The sequence below is a fragment of the Narcine bancroftii genome, chromosome 13 (assembly GCF_036971445.1).
Source record: "Narcine bancroftii isolate sNarBan1 chromosome 13, sNarBan1.hap1, whole genome shotgun sequence".
Classification (NCBI taxonomy): Eukaryota; Metazoa; Chordata; class Chondrichthyes; order Torpediniformes; family Narcinidae; genus Narcine; species Narcine bancroftii.
Window position 1 is genome coordinate 88362670 of NC_091481.1, and position 16480 is coordinate 88379149.

Here is a 16480-nt window from a genome sequence, read left to right on the forward strand (position 1 = left end):
TCATCGATCACCTCCAGAAAAGGAATGCAAAACAGGAAAATACACAGAACAAAACAGGAACTAAGCTGCAAAAATACTTCAGAAATTCATTGACTTCTTTACCCAGCAATATTCTTCAGAACACCTATTGATACAGTATAAAGATGGCTTGATTTGCAGCTGTAACAGCTGTGTTGATCTTTTCGCAGCAACAAGTTTGATGAGGAACTTCTTAGTCATTTTAACAACATACCTCATTACCAAATGTATAGAAGATATTCATTAACTAAATTTTTAAAATTCAATTATACAGTACAAAATTATTAGGACATACATAGACAGTCATAGTCTTTTACCCATTGTAGAATAGGCTAAAACAAGAGGGCTTAGATTTAAGGTGAGTTGGAGATTTAAAAGGGATCGACTGTTTCTGCACAAAGGCTGGTGTAAGGGTAGAGGAGAATATAATTATGATATTAAAGTGACATTTGGACATATAGATGGATAGGGAAAGGTCAGAGGGACATGGACAAAAGATTCCAGGCTATCCAGTCCTAGTAAAATCCTCCTGAATCCTTCCTGCACCCTTTCCAGCTTAATGATATTCTTCCAATAGTTGAGCAACCAAAATGTCACACTCCAAGTGTGGTCTCACCAACATCTTATAGAGTTGAACATGATATCCCAACACCCTGGTCAAAGGGAGAGTGCCAAATGCCTCCTTCACCCCCCTAAATATGTTACCACATTTCTTGGTCCCTCTGCCCAAGTTGCCAGTTAGTACACATTCTAGTTAATCTAGGTCCCGTTATGTTCTTTGATATCCTTCATCATTGTTCACTGCAACACCAATTTTGGTGTCATCTGCAAACTTAATAACTATATCCCTAACCTACACACCATGAACTGCAGCCCTTCAATCTTAAAAACAACAATCCACCTTCCACTCTTGCAGCTAAACCTACTTTGGATCCAATTGGCAAGCCCACCCTGATCACACATGACCTCACCCATCACATGGCAACTAAACTGAATTGTTCATTGTAATGTAGACCAACATACAGCAAAAAATGTCATTCTGCATGTTATCCAAGGAAGTCAACCTATCCTTGAGTACAACACGTTGTGTAGAGACTGGTGTAACAGAGAAAATGCACAGCAGCTAAAGCAGTGCAAGGACAGCATCCTTTCATTAATGAAGAGAGGTTGATAACAGCAGTGGTTTGGAAATGTCCTTGAAGAATTATGAACAAGAGTTGGCCATCCGGCCTGTCGAGCCTGCTCTCCCATTCAGTGAGATCAAGGCTGATCTGATGCTAGGCTCTTCCTCTCCTCCAACTGCCTTTTCCCCATATTCCTTTATTCCTCTATTTTGTAAAAATCTATCCAACCTTGTCTTAAATATATTTACTGAGGTCACCTCCAATGGGCAGTGAATTCCACAGATTCACCACCCTCTGGGAAAATAGTTCCTCCTCATCTATTAGGAAAATAACACAATGCTGGAGAAACTCAGCAGGTCAAACAGTCTTTATATAGCAAAGATAAAAATACATAATCGACATTTCAGCTTTGAGCCCTTCAATCAAGGTATGGAAAAATGTCACAGGCGTCCAAACAAAAAGGTAAGGGGAGATGTGGTCACAAAGGCAGGAGGTAATAGGTGGAGAAGGGAAGGAGGGATGGGAAGGTGAGTAGAGAGGGAAAGGGGTGGAGAGCAGAAGGAAAGAAGACTGGGGGAGGAGGAAGAGTAGAGCAGGTTAGCAGAAACCAGAAAAGTCAATGTTAATGCCATCTGGGTGGAGACTGCTCAGACAGAAAATCAAGTTTGTCCCTCCAATTTAGAGGTAATCTTGGTGGGATAGAACACAAGGCCACAGACAGGTATGCGAGTATGGGAGTGTGACAAAGAACTGAAATGGCTGGCCAATGGGAAGTCTCTGTCACTGGTGTAGACAGAGCGAAGGTGCTCAGTGAAGTGATCTCTCTGTGCCCAGTCTCTCCAATGTAGAGGCCACAAAGGGAGCACCAGATGCATAACTCAATGCTGCGGATACACAAGTAGTGTTGCTTCACTTGAAATGCCTATTTGGGGCACCAGTCTGTGGTGAGGAAGGTATGGGCTTAAGAGTGACACCTCCTGCGGCCACAGAGGAAGGTGCTGGGGGTGGGAGGGCGGGGAAATAGGTGGAAGGGATGAGTATACAAAGGAGTCATGGAGGAAGCGATCCCTACGAAAGGCAGAGAGAGGAGGGCAGGGGAGGGGAAGATGTTTTTGGTAATGGGATCCTGTTTTAAATGCTGGAAATTCCTGAGGATGACGTGTTGGATGCAGAGGCGAGTGGGGTGGTAGATAAGGACAAGGGGAATCTTGTGTTTGTTGCATATGGGGGTGGAGGGAACGAGGCAGATAAGCAGGAAATGGAGGAGATGCAAAAAGGGCTGAGTTGATGGTGGTGGTGGGGTCGCCAGATTTGTGGAATAAGGCAGACATTTCAAAAGAACTGCAACTTTGGAACAGATGCAGTGCAGATAGAGACATTGAGAAAAGGGAATAGAATCCTTGCAGGGGACAGGGTGTGATGGACTGTAGTCGAAGTAGTTGTGGTAGTTGGGGGGGGGGGGCTTTATAATATATGTTGGTGGGAAACGTCAGCTGAGATGGAAACAGAGAGATCCAGAAAGGGGAGGGTGTTAACGGAGTGAGTTTAAGATTGGATTGGAAGTTGGCAGCGAAGTGAATAAAGTTGACGAGCTCATCAAGGGTGCATGAGGCAGCCCCAATGTAGTCATCAAAGTAATGGAGGTAGAGTTGAAGGCACTTGCCTGTGTAGGGTTGTAGCATGGATTGCTCCACAAAGGTCACAAACAGGCAGGCGTAGCTGGGACCCATGTGGGTACCCATGGCTACTCCTTTGACTTGGTGGAAGTGAGATGCGTTAAAGTTGTTTAGAGTGAGGACTAGTTCTGCCAAGGCAGAGGAGAATAGTGGTAGAGGGTGACTGGTCAAGTCTCTGGTCCAGAAGAAGCAAACTGCTTTAACTCCTTCTGTATAGGGGATGAAGGTATTAAGGGATTGGACATCAATCATGAAGATGAAGGAATCCACTGGGTAATCTGAAGTCATTGAAAAGATGGAGGGTATGTGAGGTATCGTGGATATAGGTGGGGAGGGATTGAACTAGAGGAGAAAAGATAGATCAAGGTAAGGTGAAACTGGTATGGTGGGTAAAAGGTAGAAATGGCCAATGTGGGATTGAGAGACAATACGGTAAGAGGCCATAGAAGGGAGGTGATCAGAGGTGAAGAGGTTGAAGATGGTGTTAGAGATGATGGCTTGATGAGCTGTGGCGGGGTCTTGTGGAAGGGATAAGGGGTCTGAGAGCTATTGTCTGGCCTCGGGAGGATCAATGAGCTGGTCCATAACAGCACCAACCTTGTCTGTGGGTTTGATGGTGAAATTGGGATTGTTGCGGAATGAGTGGAGGGCAGGGTGTTCAGAGAAAGTAAGAGTAGAGTAAGAGAGAGGAGTGGTTAAGTTGAGATGGCTGATGTCTCAGTGGCAAATGGAAATAAAAAGATCCTGGCCAGGATGAAGGAGTCCAAGAGGAGGAAAATGGCTTAAAGTGGAAGGAGTCTTGAGTGGGGAAAAGAGAGTCAGTCATGGAAGTAGGCCTGGAGATGAAGCCGACGGAAGAAGAGTTCAGCATTGTGGTATGCGCAGAACTCTATTAGAGTGTGGGCAGATTTTCCCAGCATTGTGTTTTTACTTCAATCAGTGTCTGTAGACTTCCGTGTTTTACTTCTTTCTTCCTAAATCTACTACCCTGGTTCTGGGGGCTATATTCTCTAGTTCTAGTCTTCCCCACTAATAGAAACAACTCACCTACCTCTATTTTAATGTACCTTTTGTAATTTTATATGTTTATATAAGATCCCTCTCATTCTTCTAAATTCCAGCGAGTACAGTTCCAGATGACTCAATCTCTCATCATAGGCCAACCTCTTCATCCCTGGAATCAACCCAGTGAACCTCCTCTGCATCACTCCAAAACCAGTACATCCTTCCTTCAGTCAGGAGACCAGTACTGCATTCAGTATTCCGGATGTGACCCCATGTACAGTTGCAGCATAACCTCCCTGCTCCTAAATTCAATCCCTCTAGTAATGATGGCTAACATTCTATTTGCTTTCTTGATAGCCTGCTGCACCTGCAAACCCACATTTTGCGATTCATGCACAAGCACTCCCAAGTCTTTCTGCACAGCAGCATGCTGCAATCACTTTCCATCGAAGTAAGAATTGGATCTTCAATTTTTCCTTCCAAAGTGGACAACCTCACATTTACCAACATCGTACTCCATCTGCCAGACCCTTGCCCACTCAACCTATCTATATCTCTCTGCAGACTCTCCGTACTCTCTGCTCAATTTGCTTTTCACTCAATTTAATGTCATAGTCAAACTTAGATACACCACACTCTGTCCCTTCTTCCAGATTGTTCACGTATATCATAAATAGTTGCAGGCCCAAGCACTGACCCCTGCGTTACACTGCTCACCAGATTGCCAACTCAAAAAACACCCCTGTATCCCAACTTTATGCTTTCTATTGATTATCCGATCCTCTTTCTGTGTTAGTTCATTACTTTATGCATCATGTTTTCAAATTCTTATCTTCTGTGCAACAAGAGAAGGGAGAAGAGAGTACAGTATAACTGTCGTGGTATGGGTCTTTTAACGCTGTTGATTCCTGAGGAGTCCCTGAGGGAAAGAGGTTGGTTTGCATAATAGCAGTTTCAGTAACGAGTTGTGATGTGTCCAGACAGGTTACTTTCCAAAGGTTCCTTTTATTAAAACTAGAGAAATGTTGAAGGAACTCAACAGGTCTCACCAAGTCAAAAGAAGGTAAAGAGCTATAATTTACTCTTCAAGGTATGAGCAAAAAGTAGATAGGCACCTGGATAAAAGGGAAGAAAGGGCTGGGGTAGGGTCAGGGAGCACAGACACTTGAGGCAAAGGACTATTTCCCCTGTGGTACTAAAGCCCTGTTGGTCATTGCCTTTCCCAATGCAGGTGGATTAATTGTTACTCAGAATCCCCTCCAGTAACTAACCAACTACTGATGTTAGGCTCAGCAACCTCGAGCCCCCGAGCTCGTCCTTGCAGTCCTTCGTAAACATAGGCAACACATTAGCCACTGTCCAGTCTTCTAGTAGCCATGGTTAATGATGGAACAAATATTTGCCAGCGCCCTATCAATTTACTCCTCATTGCACCACAATCTACTCTTGGTTAGGTCATTAGGATTCTTCTTCTTCTTTGGCTTGGCTTCGCGGACGAAGATTTATGGAGGGGGTAAAAGTCCATGTCAGCTGCAGGCTCGTTTGTGGCTGACAAGTCCGATGCGGGACAGGCAGACATGGTTGCAGCGGTTGCAGGGGAAAATTGGTGGGTTGGGGTTGGGTGTTGGGTGTTAGGATTCTTAACATGCAGGTATATCTTGTTCACAGAAAAGTCATGGCTTACTGGTTCACTTTTGCCTCAAAATATAGCTGATTTAAGAGATCATAATCACTTTTTGAATCTTTGGCTTTTCTAGCTATCAGATTTAAATGACAAAGAGAAGTCCTTAAACAAGGAAAGCAAGTCAGTCTGATGAAAGACTGAACTAGCTGATACTAATCCCAGGATTGCTCTTGACATGTGAAAACTGTTTCTTTTAACGTCATCGGTGACATAAATGTTTATTTGCCGCAAGGAATCTATTAGATATGAAACTAATAAATTAGTCATTTAGCAGAATCTCAGTGTGGGCAAGATTAGAGCTGTTATAAATATAATAAATGATCTGTTGCCCCAACCTTCCCAGAGTGGATTGATTCATGTGAAACATTGTAGATTTAAATTCCTCATATCAGAATGTCAGTGTGTGCCTTTAGAGTTCAACATCCTTCTTAATTTCTCCTTCAAAATAAATTGTTTCAAGATTTGTTACTGTACTCCAACCTTTTTTTTTTGATATTAATGTATTAACATGTGTTATAATCAGGATAACACCATTTCAGTCATGGATTTATATTCCCTATGTATCATTAATGATGAAGCAAGTTGAAGTGAAAAATGATTCATACCTGATCCTTTATCATTAGCTCGAAGTAAAGTGAAATTTCCTTTGAAATAATACACGAGTTGATTCTGACGAATAAAAAGCATACTTTCAGTTGCAATGGCATCATGCAGTGTGGCAGAGAAGAAGCCTTGTGGACAAATTAGGGAGCTAATCCAACAACTGTCAATATTCAGCTGAAAATTGAACAAAACAGGAAATAATAGTAAAAATGAGGTGAGCACGAAGGGATGGAAATAGAGTTCAAATTCATTGTCATCTGATTGTACGTATACATATATGGAACCTGAAGAAATGGCTTATCTCCAGACCATGGTGCACACACACAGACATACAGCACTAATGACGTAGATACAGAGCAATCCAAAATAAAAAGAGATTTTTACAATTTTCGAGAACTGTTCATCAATCTCACCAGCTGTGGGAATGAGCTGTTTCCCAGCCTGGCTGTCCTAGCCTTCTGCTCCCGTACATCTTCCCTGAAGTTAGTGCCTAAAAGAAATTATGGGCTGCATGGTAATTGTTTTTAATGATTTTCTGAGCTCTCTTTAAGCACTGCTCCCTGGAGATCTCATTGATAGAGGGAAGGGAGACCCTAGTGATCTGCTCAGCAGTTTTCATCACCCTCTGTACTGACCTCCGATCTGATGCTTTGCAGCTACCTTTCCACACTATGATGCGGCCAGCCAGGACGCACTCGATGTTGTTAGGATGCTGGCCAGTAGCCTTTCCCTTCGCAACCTCCTTAGGAAGTGTGGGTGCCTTCCTGTCTAATGTGGAGGTGTCGTAGGTCCAGGACAGGTGGTCCTTTATATGGATGCCAAGGAATTTTGTGCTTCCCAATCAACAATTGAACCATTGATATGTAGTGGGAAATGATCCTTTGTCCTCCTGAAGACCAGTCATCTCCTGTCCATGTACCTACCCAATGAAATATCCTATTGAACCTGCCTCCACTACTGTTGACGACAGCACGTTCCATGCGCCCGCCACTTACCATTATATTCTCCCAGCACTAACTTCCAAGCACCTTAAAACTATGTCCCCTCATTTTAGCTTTTTGAGCCCTGGAAAAAAGCTTCTGCCCATCCACATGATCAATGCCTCTCATCAACTTACACAGCTCTATCCAGTCACCCCTCATCCTCCATTGCTCCAAGGAGAAGAGACCAAATTCACTCAATCTATCTTCATAAGGCATGCTCTCCAATCCATGCAGCATCCTTGTAAATCTCCTCTGTCCTCTCTCTATAGCATCCACATTCCTAGTAAATTAACCAGAACTAAACCTAATGTTCCAAATGGGGTCTAAATCAGGTCTTATATAGCTGCAACTATACCTCACAGCTCTTCAACTCAATTCCATGGTTAATGAAGGTCAACACCATATACATCTTCTTAACCAAACCATCAATCTGTGCAGAAGCTTTGAGTGTCCTATGAACTTGAACTCCAAGATTTCTCAGTTCTTCCACACTGCTCAGAATCCTCCCATTAATATTGTATTCTACTGACACGAATCACTTCACACTTTTCTGCATGAAACTCTATGTGCCACTCTTCTGCCCAGCTCTGCATCCTACCAATATCTCACTGTAACCTTTGGCAACACCTCCAGACTATTCACAACACTACCTACTTTTCAGTCATCAGCAAACTTACTAACCCACTCTTCCACTTCCTCATCCAGGTCACCCAACTGGCCTACGACCTTGGTAATGTTTTTGAAGGGTGGGAGGAAACCCACGGAGACACTGGGAGAATTTATCCACAGCAGTGGATTTAAACCTGGGTTGCTGGCGCCGTAATAGCATTGTGCTAACTGCTGCATTAACTGTGATGCCCCATCCCAGTCCAGCAGTGTGCTATGAAGTCCATTTGGTTCCCACTGCTACAAACGACAGTACGTTCAGGGCTGTGGTCCTAGTTGCTGTACAATGCTCCAAGAGAAATGGCAAATGACATCTTCTTTCTTTATATTGTGTCCGAAGTACAATGGCGTCTCATTTTTGAAAGCATCTCATGAAATTTTAAAAGTGATGGGAAATGACTTGAGTTCAATAGCATTTTGCTACTAAATATCAAAGCAACTACTCATCAACAATTATCAACATCTTGCAAACCTACAATTGTAACTATACCAATGAACATCTTTAATCACAAAATGGTTTGGAATACCAGACATTTAAGTATTTTCTCATGCTTAAATAGATGTACAGTATTCAAAGGATTTCAAATGAAATTGAAAATTACCTCCAAAATTGAAAATGTGTCAAATTCATTAGTGGAATAAAGAACAACCTTGCGATTAGGAATTCCTCCGAGTATCATAACTGGACTGTGATCAGTCATATACCAGAGGGGAAATGAGAAACTTGGAATAGTAATTAGATTTCCGATTTCTAAAATCTGAAACAGAACAAATTTGAAAGAATTCTGTGAATACTTTCAGATTCTGTACAAGTTTACAACCTAGAAAATATAATACATCATTTTAAGTGCGTACAAGATCAGTGTGCATCTGGATTTTTGGGATGAAGCCAGGAAGGGTACATGTGGTGGCCACATTACGATAAAGTTATCAACCAACGACTGCAAACTTCAGCGGCACCTGAGGCTTTGGGCTCCTCAAATACCATTACACATTTTCCTTCATTTCCTGTGGGGCATGCTCAAGGAAGGTTCAGGAGTTAAAGAGTACCACATATTATGCCACATTAGGCGACTGAGTGTAGAAGATAACCCCATAATTTCCACTTAAAATATGGGTTATGAGCTATACTCGCTGTATAAGTCTGGCACTTTCTGTTTTGAAGGAATGAAAACTTGAATGTTTCCAAGACACCCTGTTTTTAAAAGTTTTGAAGTATATGGTCACTGCAAAGTTGATTGTGATTGATGTGATGAGGCAATGTAAACAGAACCCACCCTGGGGGCCTGGCTGATGGCTTACTGTTCGTCAGCTCTTGCAAATGGCGACTGTTGGCTTCGTTTGCTGTGCTGTTTGTTTTAAGTTATGTTAAACAGGTTTATACCAAATTTTTAATGATTTCATAGAACATTACTATTAATCCAGCTTCCCAAATGGAAGTCTCAACAGAAAAATAGTTTGTGGTGTTTAAAAATATGCTGATCCTGGAACTCTGGAAATGCAGTCAAAAACTCAGCAGATCAAGCGGTTTCTGCAGCAAGAGGAAGACCCAATGTTTTGGATCTGCCACCTTTCATCAGATCAGGGAAAGAGAAGAGTACAAGCTATTTCTCAGTGGGACAGAAGGTAGAAGAGGGATGTGAAAAAGAACAGGGTCATCTGTGATAGGGCCAGTTGAAATGGCTTCATGGGCTACTGTCCACATATTAAGCTTTGTGGTCTGTGAAATTACTATTAATGGTAAGGATCTGCCCTGCAGGTGGAATTTGTACTACGAGGATAAGAAAACATGAGCCAACAAGTTATAAACGTAGAAAATGAAAATTGCTAAAAAAAATTAAAACGGATAGCACCTGCAGAAGGGAACATAGTTAATATTTCAGATGTGGGACTCTATCAGATCGAGAGAAAATTCAGTCGAAAGGTAGCAAAGTTAGTGTAGCACTAACACTGTTACAGCGCCAGTGACCAAGGTTTGAACCTGGCCCTGTCTGTAAGGAGTTTGTATCTTCCGCCCGTATCTGTGTGGGTTTCCCCCGAGGGCTCCAGTTTACTCCCATCCTTCAAAACATACCAAAGTTGTAGGTTAAATGGGCGTAAATGGGCAGGTCAGACTTGTGGGCCAGAAGGGCCTGTTGCTGTGCTGTATGTCTAAATTTGCTTTCAAAAAGAGATGTGGCAAGGTTGTTTCGCATGGTCAGAGAGTCTAGGACAAGCAGGCTCAACTTCAGGATAAAAGGGCATCAATTTAAAACATAGATGCAGAGAAATTTCTTTAGCCAGAGGGTTGTGAGTCTGAGGAACTTGTTGGTACAGGTGTCTGTGGAAGCGAGATCGTTGGGTATATTTAAGACAGAAATTGACAGGTATTTGATTAGTCAGGGTATAAGAGGTTACAGGGAGAAGGCTGGGAAGTGGGCCTGAGTGGGAGGATGGATCAGCTCATGACGAGAATGGCGAAGCAGACTCAGTGGGTCAATTGGTTTACTTCTGCTCTTATATCTTGTGATATCGTGAAATAGCAACAAGAGATACGAGGAAGAATCATTGCAATTTTCCTGGTGGAGTGAGGTGATGACAGGATGGATCAGTTTAAGCTCCTCTGGTCATTGTTACTAATTTTGGTCTTACCTCCTGTGACATGCTCAGCAGGGTCAGGAAACAGTGCAGCAAAGAAAAAAAGGATGGCAAGTAATAACAGTTCTTCTGATGTCAGGAAGAAAGAACAAGTTGGAGCTGAAATACCCAGACGGAAGCAAGGGCTCAGTTTCATTAGGTTACACTGTAACAGTGAAGGAAGCCACAGGCTGGCTGAAAGATCGGAGTAGGAATGGGATGGTGAATGAAAATTTTAGTTCTGATGAAGGGCCACAAACCCAAATTTTAATCATTTTTCTTTCCACAGAGAATAGTGAGAATTAGTGGCTGAAGATGAAATTGATGGTGAAACCAGCCTACCGTAAGAATCTGGACCAGTAAAGAGTTGGATTGGGATATATTCTTCACAAGATGATCTGGATGATGGGGTGGTAAATTGGATTAGTAAGTATGCGGATGATTGGTGGTGTTGTGGACAGTGAGGAAGGTTTTCAAAGCTTGCAGTGGGACACAGGCCAGTTAGAAGAGTGGGCTGAAAGATGGCAGATGGAGTTTAATACTGATTAAGTGTGAAGTGCCGCAGTTTGGTAGGACTAATCAGCAGACAAGTTAAATGGTAGACAATTGAGGAGTGCCATAGAACTAAGGGATTTAAGAACTCTGGTACATAATTCCCTGAAGGTGGAGTCACATGTAGATAGGATGGTGAAGAAAGCTTTTGGTATGTTGGCCTTCATAAATCAGAGTACTGAATACAGGAGTTGGGATCTCATGTTGAACATATATATAGGGCATTGGTAAGGCCAAATTTGGAATATGGTGTGCAGTTTTGGTCACCGAATTATAGGAAGGATATCAACAAAATAAGATTTACAAGAATGTTACCTGGGTTTCAGGTAAGATGATAATAAGATGAATTAAGTTAAGAAATTATTAAGAGAAGTTCAAAGTATTTCGAGCTCACGTATCTTCCATGATTCTTCAAAGAATGAGATACAAACTCCGAGTCTACGCAGATATTACGACAGATGACATCATAATCACTATGGTAACACTACTACTTCTCCTTAAAGGGGTAGGCACAAAATTACAAAGATGCAAAAACACAAGGTTTTAACCTTTACAATCAGTGCCTGGAGTTTGAATCTTTATTATGCAACTTCCAACTAAATATCACATCTGCAATGCAAAATGCCATCAACCAAACAGCACACCTCCAGGGATTCCACTTTTTGCAGCCTTCCCCGCAATCAACAGTTAACATTCAAAATTTCATCTGTATATCACGCAATTCTGTTGAAATAAACTGATTGTTTTTTTGCTTTCCTGCATGAGATTCATAAGTTTTAAATAACATAATAACTATAATTATTGATTTTCAAACTATTTGTTCCTGGTGAGCAATTTTCTGAGGAGACATTCCTTCACATTCATATTTCAAAATATACTATTTGCAGGTGGAATCCTTTCTTCTCATCCAGAGTCACTGACTACCCTTTTCAGCAGCTCTGAAGAGATCTTTGACTGCTTGTCAGTGCATCTTTCCTCCTACTCCTGGAGTAACCTTGATGTTGATGTGGCTACAAATCCTCTGCCATCTATGTCAACTGGTTGGACCATTGCCTTCCAGCCACTTTGATGCATATCAGCTGCAAGCCCAGTGTCTCTCAGTTTCTTGCACTCAGAGGCCTTTTCCACTGCATTCTCCCAGGGCCCTTTAAGCTCGATTAGATAAACATGCTGGAATGAGGTCAATCACAATACGTATAAACTCCTTACAAACACTCATGGTGTGAGAGTCTAATGTCAGAGGCCATGGGTATAAGATGCAATGCAGCTGTAGTCTGCAAGAGAACTCTTCACTCAGACAGTGGTTGGATTCTGGAAAACACTGACCAAGAACAGATGAGGCAGGTACTCCCACAACTTGTATGAAATATCTAGTGAAACACTTAAATCACCAAGGCATGGAATGCTACAGAACAAATCTGGTAAATGGGATCAGCAGAGATGAGTACAATGGTTGGCAAAGACATGGTGGGCCAAAGGTTCTATTTCAGTTCCGTAGACTCCATGACTTCAACTAAAACCATCTCATTTTGGGGATTACTTAAATATTTGGATCAGGTAGATGGTATAATGAGATGCAAAATTGTATACCTTTGGGAAAAAATTACATATAGTTTAAGGAATTGAGTTGAAAACTTTTATTTTATTTGGAAACCATGTATGGATTTTATGCATAATTTTCCGTCCACCTCTTCTATCTTATCCACTCCTCTTAATTAGTAATCTTTAATAACAATTAATGATTGTCTATGCTAATATTATTGTATATTAAATGGTAAGTGTTCTTTCCTTTTCTTACTTTTGGGTGGGGGGGGGATGGGGAGAAAATATATAAAAGTACATTTGCTTGTTTCATTGGTTATGGATATTTGATTAATGTTTTATTCATTCTTTCCTGTAAATATGAAGACAAATACATTTTTAAAAAGTTTTGGTTCAGTGTGAAACTAATAAAATAACATAAAAGTAAAAAACCAGCAAGAGGAATGTGTGTACATAAAAGAATCTCTTGACTCTAAATCATAATACATGGTGTACACAGTGGCCTAAGAATGGAAAACCAGAGACTGTGGTGGCCCGCCACTCTGAAGATCGAGTCAGCACATCGCGCAGCGTGTGCGGTAGAAAACAGCACACTGTAATACGCCCCTTAACACAGTGAACCAGCACGGTTAAAAGCTGGAGCAGTACAAGACCAGCAGCCCTAAAATGGCCCTGGCCAAACTGCCCAGCTATCAGATCAATAACAGGCTGGGGAAGAAGGGTATTCACATGCAAGAATGTTCCCACCCACTATTATTATTCATGCGGATGATGTCAGCCAATCAAACTTCATCTGTATAAAAGGAGCCTTTCCAGCCTCAATAAATCTTAGATCTTAACCTCCCATACTGTGAGTGTGTGTGTTTCTTTGTAGCACATCAAGAAATTCCAGGAAACATCAACGGTACTCTCTTTTTCTATTTGTATGCATTTACTGCTCTGACACCAACCATGCATCTCCATGTATCCTAACATTTGACCTTGTTGCATTTTACTTCCTAAATGTCCAAAAGAAATATATTGTAAACACTTTTAATACATCTTCCTTTGTCTACTGAATAACCTGTGACAGAGGATTTCGAGGTGGTTTGGGAGGAATTGCTAGAGCAGCTTGCACACACACATCTTCAAACACAGAATTTTTGCAGGACTTTTGCAGAGGGCTTTTTGTAGAAAGAGCCACAATGTTGCAGCATACAGCTGGCCCGGGAGAGCATGTGATCTTTGCAGGCAGAGGGGGAACAGTTTTGCTCTCAGAGAGGGTGGGTGTGAAACAGTTCCAGAGGGACAAGCTGGTAAACTTTGGAAGGCTGTCTGGTCAAAGGAGAAGACTGGCGGTCTGAAAGGTGACATGAGAGAAAGAGGATCACCTGGAGAACCTTGAAGGGGGCAAGTTTCGTCAGCAAGACTGGTTGAGAAGGAATCAGTTGCGTATGTCCTGGAAAAGGAATCTCTCTCTCTCTGAAAACCAGCAAGAACCCTCCTGAGTGGTAACCATTTGCCTGTTAAACACCAAGGCCTGGTGAACTTTGTTAATGCTAACTTCTGTGCACAGTACAAGAATTGTCTGCAACCAGTGAGTTTGGACTGTGATCCAAAGAACTTTTCTGATCTTTAATATACATTACACACACCTGCCCTTAGTATTAGAGGGGGGGGGGGGGGATTAAGTAGGTTAACTAATAAGTAAAAGTTTAATTCTGTTTTCTTGTTCAAATATAATTAAAAGATACTTTTGTTGAAGTGACCCTGTGTTGTGGGGCTTATCTATTGCTGCTGGTTTTGGGGTGGTCTGGACTCCGTAACAAACCTTAATACATTGTTTAATTCTTCAAATAATTGATTAAATTTCTTTAAATCCATGAATACTATTTATTACATCCAGAATGCTCTTTAATTCAAAAGTATCTTTTAATAATTTTATTGAATGTTAAAGGGGCATAAAATATTTAAGCTATCTTGAAAGAACCACAATATATGTGCATGCTCAAAGAAGAGGACAACTTGAACTGGATTCAGCAAAATTAATTGAACCTCACCAATCAATATGCAGTAAAAAATCCTAAAGTACTCACCTCATGACCAATGTCAAATTGCCTGATATTCTGGTCAACACCAATTTCCAAATTCAGTCTGAGATTTAAGTAACCATCAACACCTAACAGAATGCTGCTTGCAAAGGTGACAACATAAAGACAAAAGGAAAATTGAGATTAGCCCACAATAGCTCTTAATCTACATTTAAATATTGACTGAAAAGAACAGATAATACATGTCTTAGCAAAACCATACCAATGCATCCTAGAGTAATTGAAATAAGTCAGTACTACACCATTTCTGTGTTTAGAACATAATTATAATTTTGCACAAACACATCCGAAATCAGGTCTGTAGGAAAATAGCGAGCCCATTAACAGTTATAAAAATTGCAGTGGAAACACAGAGGACTGCAGATGCTGGAAATGAGAAAAGCAAGCTTGAGTTTTTCATGGATTTGGTAGCGTGACAATTCTCTTTTAAAATTCAGTGATAATTACAATAAATTTACTATCAGGTAGTGTGCAGCCGAACTATTATTTGTAAATAAAACTATAATAGTAAACTTCATTTAATTAAAACAGACAATACACAAGCTATCTAGATAAAAAGTATTAATAGTGATACCAGTGCAATAGCCGATTGTCCATTTGTAGTGTGGGAGCAGTCCCTGATTAGGGGAGATTCAAGAGCCTGATAGGTGTTGAAAAAAAACTGTTCTTAAACTTGGAAGTGCTGGTCTACTGCTTGAAGGGAACAATAAGAACTTGTGTCCAGGGTGATGGGGGTCCTTCATGAAATTTCCTATCTTCTGGAGGCAGTGCCTCACATTGATGGGAGCTCGGATCCTGTGATGGACCTATCTCCATTTGCTATCAGAATCTATTTAAAATAGATTTAAAATGATTCTGTTTTTGCCTATCAATCAAGTTTCAATTCAAAAAAGGAAGAAGCCATTTCCCAGCCTGGCCATCCTGATTTTGATACTCTTGTACCTCCTTCTTGATGGTAGTGGGTCAAAGATGCTGTTCCCTGGATGGAAAGGGTCTTCGATAATTCATTGAGCTCCATTTAATCAACACTTCTACTTAATGTTGTCTGTAGAGGAAAGGAAGACCCCAGTGACCTCATGGTTGTTTTGATGGTCCTCTATATTGACTTCCAGTCCGATGCTTTGCAGCTACCATCCCACACAATAATGCAGCCTGACAGGACATTTTCATTCATGCTCCTGTAAAATGCTGTCAAGATGGGGGCCTTCTTCAACCTCCTTCGGAAGTGTAGGCACTACTGCGCCTCCCTGACTAATGAGGAGTTGAGTCCAGGATAGATGACCCTTTATAATCACGCCCAGCAACTTTGTGCTTTTCACTCTTTCCATGACTAAACCGCTGATGTGGAGAATGGTCAACCTTCGTCCTTCTGAAGTCCACAATCATCTCCTTTGTTTTGTCCACGTTGAGTCTCATGTTGTTGCTGGTACACCATTTTATGAGCTTTTCAATCTCCTCTCTGTAATGTGTTATCATTGTTTCTGATGAGACCAACTATTGTGGTACTATCAGCAAATTTGATGATTCTGTTAAGAATTTTTTTTACTCACTCTTAATGGACAGAACAAAGAATATTACAGCCCAAGCCCTGTACAAACTTACTCCACAATAGTTAGCGTGGCAGATACCACAACTCTATAATAGCACCAGTGACTAGGGTTCGAAAATGTCTGCAAGCAGTTTATACGTAGTCCCTGTGTCTGCATGGGTTTTCCATGGGGGCTCTGTTTTCCTCCCACCCTTCAAAATGTTGTTCAATTGGGTGTAATTGGAGGGCACGGGCTCGAGGGCTGGAAGGGCCTGTCACCGTACTATATGTCTACATTTAAAATCTTGTACCCTATCTCACAGTCATAACTTTCTATTTGCCTAACATTCAGGAATTTAAAGTTTTTTTTTAAATTTAGACATACAGCATGTT

At 41.4% G+C, this 16480-nt stretch overlaps 1 protein-coding gene across 8 annotated transcripts in view; it reads right to left on the reverse strand.

Moving 5' to 3' along the window:
- LOC138747881 (cation channel sperm-associated auxiliary subunit gamma-like) overlaps window positions 1–16480 on the reverse strand; it is a 196406-nt gene that overhangs the window by 159685 nt on the left and 20241 nt on the right. For 4 of the 8 annotated variants that reach the window (XR_011347709.1, XR_011347707.1, XR_011347714.1 and 1 more), the window contains 3 exons: window positions 14545–14641; window positions 8362–8517; window positions 6113–6284 (listed from right to left, as the gene is read on the reverse strand). Coding sequence is in view for 1 of the 8 variants with exons in the window: in XM_069907478.1 (XP_069763579.1) it covers window positions 6113–6284; window positions 8362–8517; window positions 14545–14641 (425 nt within the window). In the remaining 7 variants the exon portion in view is untranslated. The remainder of the gene's footprint in view (window positions 1–6112; window positions 6285–8361; window positions 8518–14544; window positions 14642–16480) is intronic. The other 4 variants (XR_011347711.1, XR_011347712.1, XR_011347708.1 and 1 more) reach the window with 1 other exon arrangement.